We start from the raw sequence: 17,226 nt of genomic DNA on the forward strand, positions 1-17,226 counted from the left end.
GGGGAGGGGGAGGGGAGGGGGAGGGGGAGGAAAAGTTAGCGATACCATCCCTGCTGGGGCTTGTCAGGCCCAGCTCCCGTAGCACCGGTAGTGCCGCCTAGAGGCCCAGTTCTGTTGGGGTTAATTGGAAAAAGACAGAATCACCACATCCAGTGGGGGGAAGCGGGCTGGCTGGTGGCTGCTCGGTGAATCACAGCAGCTTTACACGGTCCTCAGGATGCAGGACTTAAGGCAAGGCCACTGGGCCACTGGGGGGGACAGGGACAGACTCCCCCAGTCACACCCCCACTGAAATGCTGCAAGCATTGGAATAGCATTTTATTACTTGCACAGTTAGATTCACAAGTTGTCAAGAGGCCTGGGGCCTGGAGAACAGAATGACATAGAAACCTAATTATGGCCTGGAGGTTTTGCAGAAAATCTGAGGAATAAGATGTTGCCATTGTCAGTGAAAATGATGTCGTTAATGGGAGGGTGCAGATGTTATTAGGGCAACACTGGCATGAAAACCTCAGGCTCTGCCCATACAACAAATGAGGACGCCTCTCACACCGACCCCCGACGGCACTTGCTCTGCTGGCCTCAAGATCCTACCAGGGTTGGGTGAGGGATGGGGGATCCCCAAGAAACCAACTCTGTGACGAAGGACTGGACCCCAGGTTCAGCATCACGAGCTCTGTGCCATCGGGTTAAATTACTGCTCAGTCTGGGGATGGCAGGGAGTGATGAGGTGTCAAGGGATCTTCTTATGTATTTGGGGGGCCCAGCATCATCAAGGTGCAGGAGGCAGGGCTTGACACCGCCTCCTGAGGTCCAGGGTCACGAGCATTCACCAGCTGCGTGTCTGGCCTGAGCCTGGGAGCTGCCAGGGAGATAACATCAGAGAGGAGGAGGCAGCACCCCTGTCACCGGAGGCTACCCCCCTGAGAAGGACACTTGAGATGGACTGCCAGGGACAGTTTTGTGTGACACACAGGAGGCTCCGCCCTTGCTCAGGTCCACGCCAATGTAGCACAAACCCCTTCCACACAGAGTGAATGCTCATCACTCACCCTGAGGCCCACAGTACTGGCTGTGGGAGGAACATGAAGGAGATTGAGCTTTGTGACTAGCGGAGGCCACAGCAGCGTGAAGAGATGGGATTCCTTGAAGAAGAAACCCTTCAGCCTGAGGAACCCATCTGCTTAAAGAAGGGCCCCCTCCATATCACCCCAACCCCTGAACTGGGTCGGGGGCAGGCTCTTGGTGAGAAGTGGAGCCAGCTGGAAAGGCAGAAGCTTGACAGACTGAGAAGGGGCTTCCTTTGAACCCTTGTTGGGACAGGAAAGGCTGGAGAAGCAAAAGGGCCCAGGATTAACATTGAGTCCATTTTAGGGAGGGCTCCCTGGACGCAGCCAGCACAGAGGACCGACTGGGTTTTTCCAGGCACGAGTAGGGGAAGCCGGGAGATGGGCAGAATGAAAAGGAGGTTGGGGGTATTGGGAAATTTGCGGGAAGAGGTCTCCAGGAGAAATGAGGAGTGGCCATCACCTCTCTGCCTGAGCCCAAATGACACCTCAGCTGTCCCCTCTGGAGAATGGAAAATTATAGGACATGGCTGGAGGTCAGAAGACTTGGGCCACTAATTCAGACACTGACCTGCTCTGGGCTCCTGGGAAGAGGCTGGAGGGGGAACACAGGGAAGAAGGAGGTGGGGAACACCAGTGGCTTCCCTGTCTGGGCCTCAGTTTCCCACAAGTACAATAGGGAGGAAACAAGAGCCCAGGCTCTGAGGCCCATTAAGAAATGAAGGGTGGGCGGTGCTCTCTGCACCTCAGGACATGAATGCTGGCCTCTCTTTCCTTCCCCAGTACCAGAGCATCTTAGAGAATCACCTCACAGAATCCATCAAACTCTCGCCAGACCAGTCAAGGAGCAGATGCTGCTGACCTCCGGACGCCTGCTCTGGACGCCCAGAAACAGAGCCTGCCCCAGGCCTGGTCATCCCAGGCTTGAGAACAGATAACCATCACCCTCCAGCCCCACTGCCTGCCCAAGCACAGCGCAGGGGACCTAGGCTCTGCGGCAGAGCCCTTGACCCGGTGCTGGGCCCAGAGTCAGAGGGCAGCCCCTGGCTCAGGCTGAGTCTAGTGACAGCGTCTGGGTGAAGCTCGGAATGTCACGGCCAAACCCTGGCCCTGCAGAAGTCACAGTTTCCACAGTGGCTGCACCTTTCCCCACCCGTCCACCCCTCAAACACTCCTGCTCCAGAACGCATATCTCCACAGACCAGCCACTGACTGGAGTCTGGTTACATCCTCCTGTGGACAGACCTTCCTCACCCCCTCCCACCTCACACCCCTCAGCCACAAGCAAAGCTTTGGACAATGGCACAGCTCAGCCTCCCTCAACAAGCAGACGAAGGAGTAAAGCTCTGGACCCCACGTGCTGGGCCTGTCTCACCTCCTGGCAGAAGCTGTCGTGCCTGAGACCCCCTCTGCTCCCTCCTGGGTAGAGGACTGAGGGAGCACAGGAGAAGGCACGAGGGACCCTGGCTCATTCCTCCTTGCCGGGTGCTCAGGCAACTCACATAAATCTCTGAGTCTCCATTTGTTTATCTGTCCTGTGGGGGTGATATTTGCCTTGCCTGTATCACAGTGCGGTTTTGAGACCAGAAGCTGTGCTTAAATCTAGTAGCTGTTGTTGATATGCATTTATTTACCTCTTTGACAAGTATTTTTGCGTATCTACTATGTACAATGCATTGAAGTCCAGTGACAAACAAAACAGACAGGGACCCTGCCCTCCTGGAGCCGACATCTGGTGAGGGAGAGAGGCAATGGATGCAGACTCTAGAGAGATACTTCCAAATAGCAGGTAAGTGCTATAAACAAGGGGAAACAGGGCAATGGGATAGAGTGACAGGGGCTGGGATGAGTTGCTATTTTAGACGAAGTGGTCCAGGAGGGCTTCCCTGAGGAGGTGGCATTTGGTCTGGCGGCTAGAGAATGAGAAGGCAGCTGTCACCTGAGAGCTGGAGAAAGAACATTCCAGGGAGAGAGAGAATCAAGGCCCAAGGCCCTGAGGCAAGAACAAGCTTGCCATTTTCCAGGAACAGTGAAAGGACATCCATTGACCTAAGACTCAAAGCTACTGTCCCAAAGACAAAGCAAAGGGGACCCAGTTCCCTTGGGAGGCTCCTTGATGCTCTGCTGCCTGACCACCAGAGGGCAGCAGTGCTCCTTCTCTTCCAGGCTGAACAGAAAGTGGGTGCTCATGAACGCTTTAGGAGCTGGGGTTTTGTCCTTCACATGCTCAAAATTTGTTCACGGGCTTGGGGCATGTTCAGCCCTTTGGGATTTGTGAGGCAGAGAATTCCAATTTCTTAAGCCTAGTAAGAAATGAGCAAAAACTTCAATATACATGACTCAGGCAAGAAATCAGCATCTGTGGCAAATGCTGGAATGAGATGCAAGAAAGCTCATGGAGTTTCCATCCCCGCAGATTGTAAGGCTGGAATCTTTTGCTTCCGGCTCCAGGCAGCACAGACAGGGCCCAGCCTGCAGAGGGTGGGCAAGATGTCCTCTCAGGGTCTTCAATGGCCAAGTCCATGCCCACCACAGAATGTTTCTTCTACCCAGAAGTATCCTTTCCTGAGTTCCAAGCAGAGCTGGGGATGTTAGCCTATGACTGTCATCTGACTTGGAAGGTACACCTAGGGGTCAGGGGGAGATCAGCAGGGGAGTCTGGGAGCCGCTTCTCCCCGCACCTGGCTCTGGAGTGGACACCAGCATGGAGCCAGCACAGGAACGGGGGTGCGGGGGCGGAGGGGGGGGGGGCGCCGCCTACAGCACAAGCTCTATCTGTGTCCTTCAGAAGTCCTGGGGAAAAATGATGTGCCCTCATGGGAATGGCATTTTGCACATCACACAGGCTGTCCTGGGAGTCAGGCAGACTGGATTGTCAAGTGTGGTGTGTATATAGCAGCTTGTGCACTGCAGTGGACATGTGGACCATTTCTAAAGGTCACAGCAAATAATAAATGTGTCCTTCTTTGTTTTTATCTTTTGTGCTACTTAGATTTTATAGTTATAAAAATACATCTACATGGTTTGACATGAAAAAGATACTAAAAGGCAGACAACTAAAAGTGAACTGAGACTGGCTACATAATGTACAGAACCCAGGGCAAAATGGAGATGCCGGGTCTCTTGTTCAGACATTGTTAAGAGTTTCAAGACAGCAACAACGGAGCCTTCAATCAAGGATGGGCCCCGCTGAGGGCAGGTCACTCATTCATGAAATCAATCCTTAGCAAACAATGAGTCTCAGACACACTGCAACTAGAATGGAAAAGATTCTGGGTCTGCAAGAGCCAGAGTCACGCTGAGATTCAAAGCGAGTTCCAAACCACACATTTTGCACCTTCTTCAGACTCAGGAGCCAGGACAGAATGTTCCAAATGTAGGGTGGGGATTGCAGGGGCTGAGAACCCACAGCCTCCATTCTGTCACAACCAGGGGACACCTCAACCCATCCCCCAAGCAGAGGGAACTGAGCCAACAATCAGGGCCACATAGAGGCCCTCCCTGTGCACCACCCCCATCCCACTCCCACCCTGCTCCCAAGTCTGGGACTGGCCCTCGGTGCCCACCCCAGCAGGTATAGGGATTGGCAGAGGAAGGCAGCATCTGGGGGCTGTGACTTCAGGCCGGGACAAGTGGCACCCACTGGAGCCTGGATGGGGGTGTACAGGCACCTCTTCTGGAGTCCTTCATCACCATCCCTGTGAAGAAGAGGGCCAGGATGAATAAGACCACCCTGTGTCCAGCACAGCCCCACTCTGAGGCACAGCTCCAGGCTGCCACCGAACAACAGAGGTAATCCGGGCCAGGGCTCTGGGTGGCACACGCCCTTGTGGCTTGGGAAAAAACAAAACCAAATCTTATCACCAAATAAACCTGGGCTGGGCCTGGGCGGGTGCCAAACCGCCCATGGGGATTTTGGGAAATGCTGACTGTTCCTGCCATTTGCTCCCACTCAACAGATGTCCCCAACCCTCACTGCGTGAGTCCACCAGCCACAGGCAATACCTCAAGCAGGTCCCTGCAAGGTCAGGCGCCAGGCAGCACCCATGGTGTGGGAGTCCTGGGACCGCACAGTCCAATGGGGTCCGCAAAACAGTCACACAGGCAGTGACACTGGACTGGCTGAGAGATGTGTGGCAGCCTAGCCGTGACAGTGGGCTGTGCGCACTCTGGGACGCTCCCTAATGTGCGATGGGGACGGGCCAGGCTAGGCAGGAAGTTGAACTCCTGCAGTGGGTCAATGGCCTGTACCAAGATTGTGTACGTGTCTGGGGGCGGTGTGTGTTGTGTGTGGGGGGGTGGTATGTGGTATGTGTGTGTCTTTGATGTGGCTGTGTGTGTGTGGTGTGTGTATGGTATGTGGTATGTGTGATGTATATGTTGTGTGTATAGTATGATGTGCATTTACAGTGTGTGTGGTGTGTGTATGATGTGTGTTTGTATGTGGTATGTATGGGTGGGGTCTGAGCATGAGTGTGTGGGTGGGTGGGTGTAGGTGGCATGTGTGTATGTGTGATGTGTGTGTGGTGTAATGTGTGTGGTGTGTATGTGGTGTGTGGGTACATACATGTGTGGCGTGTGTGGTGTGATGTGCATACGTATGTGGTGTGCATGTGTATGATGTGTGGTGTGGTGTATGTATGTGTGCATGTGTGCTGTATGTAGTGTGACCTGTTTGTATGTGGTGTGTGTAGTGTGGTGTATGTGTGCTTGTGTGTAGTATGTGGTGTGTGCATGTGTGGTGTGTGTGTGGTGTGTTTGTGGTATGAGTACTGTGTGTGGTATGTGTGATGTAATGTGTGTGTATAGGTTTGTGTTGTGTGTGTATATGTTTGTGTTGTGTGTGAGGGGTGTGGGGGTAGTATGTGTGGTGTAATGTGTGTGTACGTGGTATGTGGTGTGAGGGGTGTGTATGTATGTACGTGTGTGTGTCCATGTGTGTGGTATGTGGTATGTGTACATGTGGTGTGGTGTGTGTGTGGTGTGTGTATAGTATGTGTGGTGTAATGTGTGTGTATTGGTGTGCGGTGTGGTATGTGGTGTGTCGATGTGTGGTGTGTTGTGTAGGGGGTGTGTGTGTATGTGGTGTGTGCATGTGGGGTGTGTTGTGTGTGTGGTGTAATGTGTGTATGTATGTGGTGTGGAGTGTCTGTGTATGTGCATGTGTGTATGTGTGTGGTATGTGGTGTGGGCATATGATGTCTGTGTATGTGTGATGTGTGTAGTGTATGTATGATGTGTGTGTTGTGTGTGAATATGTTGTGTGTTTGTGGTGTATGGTGTTTGTGGTGTGGTGTGGTGTGGGTGGGATCTGTAGGGGGGTGGGTGTGGGTGGTTGTGCTGTGTTTGCATGTGTGGTGTATGGTGTGTGTGTGGAGGGGTGTATATGTGATGTGTAGTACATGTGTAGTGTGATGTGCCTACGTATGTGGTGTGCATGTGTATATGCGGTGTGTATGTATGTGTGCACGTGTGGTGTAGTGTGAAGTGTGTATGTATGTGATATATGTGGTGTGGTGTGTGCCTGTGTGTAGTATATGGTGTGTGTGATGTGTGTGTGGTATGTGTGGTGTAGTGTGTGTGGTATGTGTGGTGTAATGTGTCTGTGTGTGGTGTAGGGGGATGTGTATGGAGGGTGTGTGGTGTAATGTGTGTGTGGTATGTGTGGTGTAATGTGTGTGTATGTGGTGTGTGGTGTGGGGTGTGTATGTGCCCGCATGTGTGTGGTATATGGTGTGTGCATGTGTGGTGTGTTTGGTGTGTGTGGTATTTGTGGTGTAATGTATGTGTGTGGTGTAGGGTGTGGTATGTTGTATGTGCACGTGTGGTGTGTGTGTGGTGTGCAGTGTGAGGGGTGTGTGTATGCGTGGTATAATGTGTGTGTGTGGTGTGAGGTGTGGTATGTGTTGTGGTATGTGCATGTGTGGTGTGTGTGTGTAGTGTAGTGTATGTGTATGTGGTGTGCAGTGTGAGGGGTGTGTGTATATTTGGTATGATGTGTGTGTGGTATGCGGTGCAGTATGTGGTGTGTGCAGGTATGGTGTATGTGTGTGGTGTGCAGTGCAAGGGGTGTGTATGTGTGTGGTGTGCAATGTGGCATGTGCATGTGTGGTGTGTGTGTGGTGTAGTGTGTGTGTGGTATGTGGTGTGAGGGGGTATGTATGTGTGGTGTGTGGTGTGGTGTTTGGTATGTGGTGTGTGCATGTGGTGTGTGTTGTGTGTGTGTGGTGTAGTGTAAGGGGTGTGTGTGCGTGGTGTGGTGTGATGTGTGTGTGTGGTGTGTGGTGTGGTGTGTGGTATATGCATGTTTGTGTGTACATGGTGTGTGGTGTGAGGGGTGTGTGTGTGTGTAGTGTGGTGTGATGTGTGTGTGATGTGTGGTGTGGTATGTGGTGTGTGCATGTGTGTGTGCAGTGTGCGGTGTGGCATGTGGTGTGTGCATGTGTGGGGTGTGTGTGTAGTGTGTGTATGTGGTGTGTGCATGTGTGGGGTGTGTGTGTGTAGTGTGTGTATGTGGTGTGCAGTGTGAGGGGTGTATGTGTATGCATGGTGCAATGTGTGTGTGTGGTGTGCAGTGTGGTATGTGGTGTGTGCATGTGTGGTGTGTGTGTGTTGTGTGTGTGGTGTGCAGTGTGACATGTGGTGTGTGCATGTGTGGTGTTTGTGTGATGTAGTGTGTGTGTATGTGGTGTGTGGTGTGAGGGGTGTGTGTGTATGCATGGTGTGATGTGTGCATGTGGTGTGCAGTGTGGTATGTGGTGTGTGCATATGTGGTGTGTGTGGTGTGTGTGGTGTGCAGTGTGGAATGTGGTGTGTGCATGTGTGGTGTGGTGTAGTGTGTGTGTACGTGGTGTGCGGTGTGAGGGGTGTGTATGTATGCTTGTGATGTGTGTGTGTGATGTGCAGTGTGGTATGTGGTGTGTGCATGTGTGTGGGTGGGTGTGTGGTGTGAGGGGTGTGTGTGTGCATGGTGTGGTGTGATGTGTGTGTGATATGTGGTGTGGTATGTGGTGCGTGCATGTGTATGTGTGCAGTGTGCGGTGTGGCATGCGGCATGTGCATGTGGTGTGTGTGTGTTGTGTGTGTTGTATGTGTGTGATGGGGAGGGGAGTGGGCTGAGAAGGCAGGAAGACAGAGTGCCTGCTGGAGTATGGACACCATGGCTCAGGGGTGAGGTGGGGGCAGCACGGGAGCAGATGAAGGGATGGGTCTGGGGCTGTGGCTCAACACCACTGCTCTGAGCCTTACTTGTATCAGAGAGTCTCAGAGCAGCCCAGGGACAGGGTCATTTGCCTCATTTTATATGAGAGGACTGAGACTTCCGTTCCCTCCTGGTCAAATCCAACCAAGTCCTGCCAACACCACCCTCATTATCTCTCGGTCCACCTATTTCGTCCAGGTAGCCTTCCCTGACCCCCAGACCGGGTTAGGGGCCCCGCCATGTGCCCACCCCCAACTCTCCCTTATCACAGTGCCAGAGCATCAACTCTGCTAGGACAGAAGTGCCACGGGGCAGGGATTTTCATGGGTTTTATTTTCCATCATCTCCCCTCTGCCCAGAGCAATGCTTGACAAGCAGTTGGTACTTCATATTTTGGGAATGAATAACTCCTGAAGTATTTCATCATAATCGTTTGTCTATTTGCCCTTAGGCTGTACTCTCCTTAAAGGCAGGACCTCTTTTGATTCATCATTTTGACCCCAGCACCCAGCAAAGAGATTTGTGCACAGTAAGTGAGAAATATTAGTGGAATACAATAGAATATTAACACAGCTTTTTAAAAAGAATAACGAAATGTGTATTATGATGATTTGGACTAGACATCCAAGATACCTCTTTATGAGAAAAGACAAAGACAGAATCATGTGTATAGTATGCTATCTGTTCTATAATAGGAGGTTTTAATAAGACTTTATATTCATATTTGCTTATACATTTAAAAACTTGGCCAGGCACAGTGGCTCATATCTGTAATCCCAGCATTTTGGCAGGCCAAGGCCAGTGGATCACTTGAGCCCAAGAGTTTGAGACCAGCCTGTGCAACATGACAAAACCCCATATCTACAAAAAAAAAAACAAAGCAAAACAAAAAATACAAAAAAATAGCCAGGCCTGGTGGTGTGCACCTGTAGTCCCAGCTACTCAGGAGGTTGAGGCTGGAGGATGACTTGAGCCCAGGAGTTCCAAGCTGCAGTGATCCGTGATTGCACCACTGCACTCCAGCCTGGGTAACCGAGTGAGACACTTTCAGAAATAACACACACCAAAAACAAAACAAAATCCGATTCTAGAAAGATATATAACAAAAGTGATGACCTTCAATAAAAGGTAGCAGGCAAGTGGCAGTGAGTAGTGGGAGCAAGACTTTCCCTCACAGAGTTTTATACTTTCAACTTCCACCTCTTTGAATGCATTACCCAATCAAAAATATAAAAGAAGGACATAAATATTAGTAGACGGCAAGGGAGTGAGAAGGAGGAAGAGCAAGCAGGGAGAAAGGCGGAATCCCAGCCAGGATCTAGCTGCCTCCAGTCAGTCACATCACATGCCCTTGAATCCAAGGCTGACAAATTTAGATTCTGCTGCAAGAGAAGGACACGCTTTAAAAATCCCACAAGCTCACATGCTCTGGCATAGATGCCAAGTCTCGCAGGTCGGGTGAGATGGGCACAAATGTTCTTGGTTCTCCTGTGTCAGTTAAGAGGCCAGTTTTCTCCTGGGACGCTGGTCAGTAACTGCAGGTGTTTCCAACCTCAGAGGCTCAGCTCTGGAGATAAATATCAAGCCTGTGCACTGCTCCGTGGACTACCATATAAATTACCATTCTTAGGGTAGATGGTTCTCAAGGTTAATCTCAAGGTTTGCTAGGTAGTCAACACTTTGGAGCCCCCTTTCCTAAGCTCAACAGTGGCCCCTCAGAAGACTCTCCTCCAGCTTATAAGCTGCAAGGAAAATGGTACAACTACTTTGGAGCTGTATTGAGTAAAAATATGCTACACACAAGCCCTGCAACCCTGCAAGCCCACCCCTGCACCTACATAACCCCGTCAGGTGCATCAGAAGACATGATGAAGAATTTTCTTTGTAGCGTTGTTTGCAATAGCAAAACAAAACAAAACAAAAACCACAACTGAAAATGACCTAGACGTCCTTCTACAGGACATTGGATACATAAAGTGTGGTACAGTGTGTTCAAACAATGGAATTTCACAGCGGTGGAAATGAGTAAACTGAAGCCGCGTATATCAGCTGGGTGAATCTCAGAAGCCTGTGGAAGATGCAAAGCAAGCTGCAGAAGACATCACAAAACACTTACATAAAGTTCAAAACAAAACAAAACTGAAGGGTTGTCTTCACACACGTTTATCAGAAACGCATGGTGAAAACAACCAAAAACATAGCAAGGGAGTGATGAAACTGGGATTTAGATAGCGGTCACCTTGGAGTGGGGGTGGTAGGGAAATGGGGGAATGTAGTAGGGGTGAGGCACACACCATGACAGGCATTATTGGAAATGGTTTATTCCTTGATCACTGTCAGTCATTTTATTATCGTACTTTTGATCTTAGTTGTGCATTAACACATACTCTTTTTTTTGTTTGTTTTTTTCTGAGACGGAGTCTTGCTCTGTCGCCGAGGCTGGAGTGCAGTGGTGCGACCTTGGCTCACTGCAACCTCCGCCTCCTGGGTTCAAGCGATTCTCCTGCCTCAGCCTCCCGAGTAGCTGGGATTACAGGCATGTGCCACCATGCCTGGCTAATTTTTTTGTATTTTTAGTAGAGACAAGATTTCACTATGTTGGCCAGGCTGGTCTCGAACTCCTGACCTCAGGTGATCCACCTGCCTTGGCCTCCCAAAGTGCTGGGATTATAGGCATGAGCCACCGTGCCCGGCCAACACATACTCTTTTATGACTCAAATATTCCAGTGTAAAGATCTAAACCATAGCCTGAGCTGTGGAGTCAGGCAGGCCTCCTGGGTGTAAATACTGACTTTTCCATAACTGAGTGACCTTGGGCATGTCACTTAGCCTCTGAGTCTCCCCTGTCTCACCAGGATGATGATACTTCCCTCGTAGGACTCTACTTACGTATGAAACGTGGCTGGCACATGGTAGATACTCAATGCATTTTTTACAATCTATTTGTGAATTCGGGCGTTGGACTCTGGGACTCCCCCTTGTAGGCTAAGGATACGATAAATGAGAGCTGAATGAATGAATGAGTGAGCAAACGAAAGAAGTCAAGAATTCTTTTACCACCTCTACATCTCCTCCTCTGAATTCCCTCTGGAACTCAAATCATCTGGTTAGCATTGGGGTCACTTAAAACAAAATTTAAAATCCAATTCTTACACCTAGTTAGAGTCTCTGGAAGCAGGTAGTGGACAAGCTTAGCTTCATGAAGATTCTGCCTCCACCCTCCAAACTGGACAAAAGATCCCTTCGGGACAAACTCGCCGTGTCCTCCCTGCCCCCACAGCACCTGGCACGTTCTGGGCCCACCAGATGCTCCTCATGAAGGCAGCCGCTCATTGGAAGGAAAGGCCACCCGTAGTTGGCAGGTGTCTCCCCAGATGTTTACAGGCTTGGGTCAGTCCCTTTTGAATCTATAGGAGTTTCCCCTGACCTTAAACTCTCCAGCATCTTTGGTCTTATTTAGACAGCCTATGATTAGAGAAACTTGATGGATTTCCAAACCCTGAAAATAGGCCTTCTTTTAGACCTTATGAGAATCTCTGCTAGGCTCTGATTTCTTTCCGCCTTTGGCTTGTTTGTTTGTTTTCTTTCAGGCTAGATCTGGGGAAGGAGATTACCTGCAGAATCATAGAGAACTATATTTGAAGTCAGACAATAAAGCCTCTGTTTGACCTTGAGCCAGACCTGTCATTTCCAGCTTCATTCAGCTTTCTCCCCTGTAAAATGGCAATAGTAATGATTTATTGCTTACTTCACAAGGATGCTGAAAAGGTAAAATAAAGCCATGAATATATTGGTGATTTTGAAACTATAAAGTTCTTTATAATCTGGTACAGAGAAAGAATACTGGATTTGGAGTCAAGATACCTAGTATTTTCTCTTTAAGTGTTGTGGCATATTATGTACCAGGCATGTTCTGAGCACTTTATGAATGTTAACTCATGGTAATTGTCACAATAATCTTATGAACTAGGTATTATATTATCTTTCCCATTAGGCAGATGAGGAAAGTGGGGCACAGAGAAGTTAAGTAACTTGTCAAGTTGCACAGCTCTTATGTGGCAAAGCTGAGATCCAAACCCAAACAGCTCGGCTCCAGAAACTGGTCCCCTTAACTAGCTTTTCTCACTCCTGCTTGAGAAGTTTGAGCCTAGCTCTGCCACTCACTAACTCTTCTGTCCTTCATTCATTCATTCCACATACACTTACTGAGTGCTTACTATGTGCCAGTACTGTTCTAGGGGCTGGGCATGGAGCAATGAACAAAACAGGCTGTCACAGAGCTTGCATTCCAGCAATTACACAAGGTGTCCAGAGGATTCAATGCTGTGGAAGATGAATAAAGCAGAGCGAGGGGCTAGAGTGTGACCTTGAGCCCATGGTGTCTTCTCTTTGAACCTCTGCTCTCCTATTATACAATGTAGATACTGAGGCCTGCCCCACCTCCTTTAAAGGTTTAGGGGGCAATCAAATGAACTATATCCTATATAGAGGTGCATATAGGATATAAACCGTAAAACACTATTCTCGTGAAGAGGTTGTACATTCACTGCTCTTGCCTCTTTGTTCCTATGGTGCCTTTTCATACCTCTAAGCTACAGTCACCCTTGTTTCATAATTGGCCAGGCAGGTCTCTGTGTCATCCAATAAACTAAATATTTGAGGGCAGGACCAGATCCTGGTACAGAGTAAGTGTGAAACAAAGGTATCATTATTAGTATTAGTAATCACGATTTAATGAGTCCCTAACAGTGCCAATTACCACCAGACACTTCTGTACAATGCTGAAATTAACCTTCAGTGTAGAAGTTATTATTATCTTGGTCCCAGGGGAGAAATGGAGGCCCAGAGAGCTGAGAAATCTGCCCATGGCCATTCACCAGTGAGCGACAAAACCACAATCAGAACAGCCTCCAAACTCCACCATCTGTCACCAACCCCCAACTCATCCACACTTGTCCAGTCAACAAATCTGGCTTGAGCACCTACTATGCTCTTGGTGCTTTGCCGGGTACTGGAGACACAGAGATGGAGAAAGCAGGTGAGGTCTCTGTCCATGCGAAAAATAGGACAAACAAGTTATCACATACATAAGGTGGGCACGGGTTGATCCACAGGGAGGGCCTACCTAGGCTGGGAGGTGGAGGAAGGCCTGTCTGAGGAAGGGACATCAGAGCTGAGCCCTGAGCAGTGACAGGGAGCTGGTAGACCTTTGAGGGACCTGGGAGGAAGGGCTGAGGTGTGAATGAGCTCGGAAAGTTCTCCAAGCAGGAGGCGGCCTGTGCACCTGAAGAGTCCCAAGAAAGGGAGACAGAGGTAAGAGGTGCACTGAGAGGAAGGTGTGTCCACACCATATAGGCCCTAACAGACCTGGACAGGCGTGGGGGCAGCCACCGAAGCTTTCCAGGTAGTACAGCAATGTGATCTGAGGTCGATTTTGGAACAATTATGAGTTGTTGAAATAACATTAGAGTCTGCTAATAATTATTATAACAATGTTTCCAAAAAGCTTGTTTAGGAGATAAGAGAGAAGAGTGAAAAAGGCCAGAGAAGGTAGAAGTAGGCTGGGAGCAGAGAAAGGTATTCAGCCAGCAAATGACTCTTGCTGGTGTTTCCCTTCAGTTTAGCTTCAGCTGAATCCAGCCTCCTTTATCTTATACACAGTCATAACTGACTGTCAATGGAAATCGCTAAATAGATTTCCAGGCTTCTGCTATGAGAAGGATCAGTTTTCTTCCCCCTTCTCTTCCCACCCCAAGGAAAGAGAAGGCCCATAACCCGGAAGAAGAGGGGCCCTTCGTGACTGCTTGGGGCAGGGTGTCTGCTGAGAGGCTCAGAGGATGCTTCTTAAGACAGTGTCTTGTCCTCAGGGGCAAGGTTTTTGATTCCTAGATGCAGGTGGGTCTCTGCCAAAATGTGTTCTGGGAGTCGGGCTTTCTGGGTGGCTTTGGCTGCCCTATGAAAAATGAACAGATAAACCAGCCTCATCCCTGCTCCACTCCCACATATCTGTGAGTGGAAATTAGAGCCCACAGGGCGGGCTTAAGGAGAAAATGCCAGACCTGAGGATCTTTGGGGCATCCTGGATGGACTGGTGGAGGAGGGAGGTGGCACTGCTGGGACCTGGCAGAAACCTCAGATGTCTACACTCAGATGTCTACACTGCCTGTTTTCACCTCCCCACCCCCTGCACCATGCTGCTACCCAGTCCGCTTCTCCCTCCTGGAGAGGAGGCAGATCCACGTCTTAGGAAGCTGACAAGAAGCAAAGGAAAGAAAACTCAAAGAAAGAAGAACCTTTTAGGAAACAAAAAGATTGAATTAAAAGATGTCTGAAAAACTGAATAATTCTACCCATGCAAATTACATTAAAGTATGTAAATTTATGTAAATCAGTCACATTTCTCCCTCTTCTTTCCGAACCCATCATTTTGCACCCCTGGAGGTGTCTGGAAGTGAGGGATCCTGACCAAGCTCCTTGTGCTAACACAAAGCTTGAAGAGTTGGGTTTTCCAATCTCTCCCACTCCTGGGATTGCAGATTTCTCCCTTGGGCTCTGCTTCACCCCACTCTGACCACAAGAAAACCCCTTTCCCAACAGCCCCCACCCCTCACGACTCCCTTGTGCTGGCGACTGGACAGGACATTTATGTAGCGTATTTAGAGATGGTGGGGCAGATTTGGAGGAGGGAGGAGCTGAAAATAGACTTCATGCAAATATAATCTCTTTATGCTAATGATATGCAAATATAACGTTTCCCTCTCCTTGGCCTCCTGAAGCCAAGAAATGACTTGTCTGTGTGCAGTGGACCAAAAAGAGGCCAGGAGAGAAAGCCGGAGGGAGAGAGAGAGGAGAGAGGCCTGAGAGCCCTGGCTGACCCCTACCCCCATTCCCACCCCCAGACGCAAGTGACCCCCAGTGAAGGAACAGCTGCCAAGACAGCCCAGGTCTGGAGAGAGCTGTAGTCCGGGCATGGGGCTTGGGGCGCATGGGGGTATGGGGAGCGTCGCCTGTGCTTCCGAGCTTTCAGGACAGGTGCTGTCCCCCCTCACCCTCCCTCCTGTGGGGAGTGTCTCTCACCACCTCCCTCCACCTGTGTAGAGATTGTCTCCCCCGGCGCTATTATCTCCTGCAGTTGCTCGTAAATGACAGCACCCCCAGTGGCTGGCCCACCCAGCACTCAAACCCCTTCTGGCTGGGCACCTTCTGGCTGGGCTGCTTGCCGGAGGATTAGCTCCTCTTTGGAGAACCCACAATAGCCCTCCACATCCTTTGTGCTTCTGTTTGCAGCAAATATTGAAGCTCTCTCCTGAAACCCATTATGTGCCGCTGGGACAAAGGCTTTCCGCTGGTCTCCAGGACAGAGCCAATAGCAGGATGTTCCTTGCTACTGTACCTGCTGCCTCACCTGCGCTTCTTCTCCAGTTACCCCCGGAAGGAGATGATCCACATTCAGATGAGGCATCTCTGTGCCAAGGCAGTGGACACAGCAGATGCCATAATGCCCACACCAGGGTTTCCCCATTGGGGGGGATGCGCCCATTGGGTGGGCGGGGGTCGCAAGTAGTTGGGAGATGCAAAGATCAAGGGCAAGGGAGCCTGGGCGGGAGCTGAGTAAGCAGCAGCAGGTGCGCTGAGCTCCCCTGCAATCAGGGCTTCACGACTGCTGTTTGCTCTGCCATGAACATCCCTCCCTTCCACTCCCTACCTAATTTTCAGGGACCAGTTTTATTCATCTTTCAAGTCTCAGCCTAGACTTCACCTCATTACCTCCTCCAGGGAGCCATCCTTGCCTCCCACATTGAGGTGTTCCTCCTCAGCACTCACATCTGGTATTTTAACGGCCGGCCTGCTCACTTTCTGCTTTCCTTATTCCGGCCTCTGAGCTCCTGAGGCATTTTCGTGCTGAAAACATCTGACACAACTCCTAAACGTGGCAGATAAATGTGACTGAATAAATGAACGACTGAATGAATGCAGCAAGTGTGGGCTGTGCCTCATCCTGGAGTCCTCAGAATTCTGATTCGAGGGGTGTTAGGCCATGAAGGGCCCTGGGAGCAGGGCCGAGAATCTTTCATGGCCTTCCATATGGACACCTCAGTTTGGTGAAGGGCAGGCTGGGGTGAAAGTCCACCAACCATGCGGCCCCGGGTGAGTCTCTGAACCAACCCAGGCCTCTCAGTCCCCTCATCTGGCAAATGGGAAGAACAGCATTGGAAAGACAGAGCGGGAGAATGCTCTGAAAACAGCAAAGGAGTTGTGTGGAGCTGAGGCGCGTGAGCATGGTTACGTGGAGGGGACGTTATGGACCTCAGTTTTGGGCAAGAGAAGAAACATAGGTGTTTTCCAGCAGGTGTGTTGCTCCGGCAGGCAACCGGCGGTCACTCTGTAGCATGCACTGGGCGGGAGAGGACTTGGGGGTCCTGTTTCCAGGTCTGAGGGAGGAGGTGGCATCTCTGGGCCCGGAACTTCCAGTGGCAACCCTGGGGCCTGGGAGCCGCTGGCCACACTCCCCTGCCTGCCCTTCCTCTCTCCTGGTCACTGCCAGTATGGAGCCTGGTCCAACAGGCTGGGAGCCTACTCCAACTCACTGCTGGGCAAGTTACTCCTTTCCCCTCCCCTCGGTTTCCTCTTCTATTAAATAGAAATAATAACAGCGCTACTGCATAGGGCTGCTAAGATGATGAAATGCGATCAACTATATAAAGTACTCAGCACTGCTCCCAGCACATGATAGGTGCTCAGTAAACACAATCCGTCATCCCACCCACCCCTTTACTCATCCTGCCTTGGTTCTGGGAATCACAGAAATCACCCTCCCATTTTACAGAGGGAGAATCCGAGAGGTTCTGGAACTTACCAAAGGTCACCGGTGACTCAGGAATGGGAGTTAGACACAGACCTGGGGTGCCTGGGGTTCTACTCCCATTTCCCTGTGTTTTGGGGCTTGAATGAATGAA

The 17,226-nt window shown here is 50.3% G+C and overlaps 1 protein-coding gene and 1 long non-coding RNA gene across 4 annotated transcripts in view; one reads left to right on the forward strand and one right to left on the reverse strand.

Moving 5' to 3' along the window:
* The window catches only part of RAB7B (RAB7B, member RAS oncogene family), a 25,796-nt gene extending 21,754 nt beyond the window's left edge, over positions 1–4,042 (forward strand). For all 3 annotated transcript variants that reach the window (XM_025362785.1, XM_025362811.1, XM_025362792.1), the window contains one exon: positions 1,851–4,042. In XM_025362785.1, coding sequence (XP_025218570.1) covers positions 1,851–1,928 — 78 coding nt within the window. In that variant the 3' untranslated portion in view covers positions 1,929–4,042. The remainder of the gene's footprint in view (positions 1–1,850) is intronic.
* The window catches only part of LOC112609749, a 42,349-nt gene continuing 27,801 nt past the window's right edge, over positions 2,679–17,226 (reverse strand). Inside the window, exons 3-4 of the long non-coding RNA XR_003116235.1 lie at positions 9,195–9,292; positions 2,679–4,765 (exon numbers count right to left, since the gene is read on the reverse strand). This is a non-coding gene — a long non-coding RNA (uncharacterized LOC112609749). The remainder of the gene's footprint in view (positions 4,766–9,194; positions 9,293–17,226) is intronic.

Source organism: Theropithecus gelada, chromosome 1 (genome assembly GCF_003255815.1).
Source record: "Theropithecus gelada isolate Dixy chromosome 1, Tgel_1.0, whole genome shotgun sequence".
Taxonomy (NCBI): domain Eukaryota; kingdom Metazoa; phylum Chordata; class Mammalia; order Primates; family Cercopithecidae; genus Theropithecus; species Theropithecus gelada.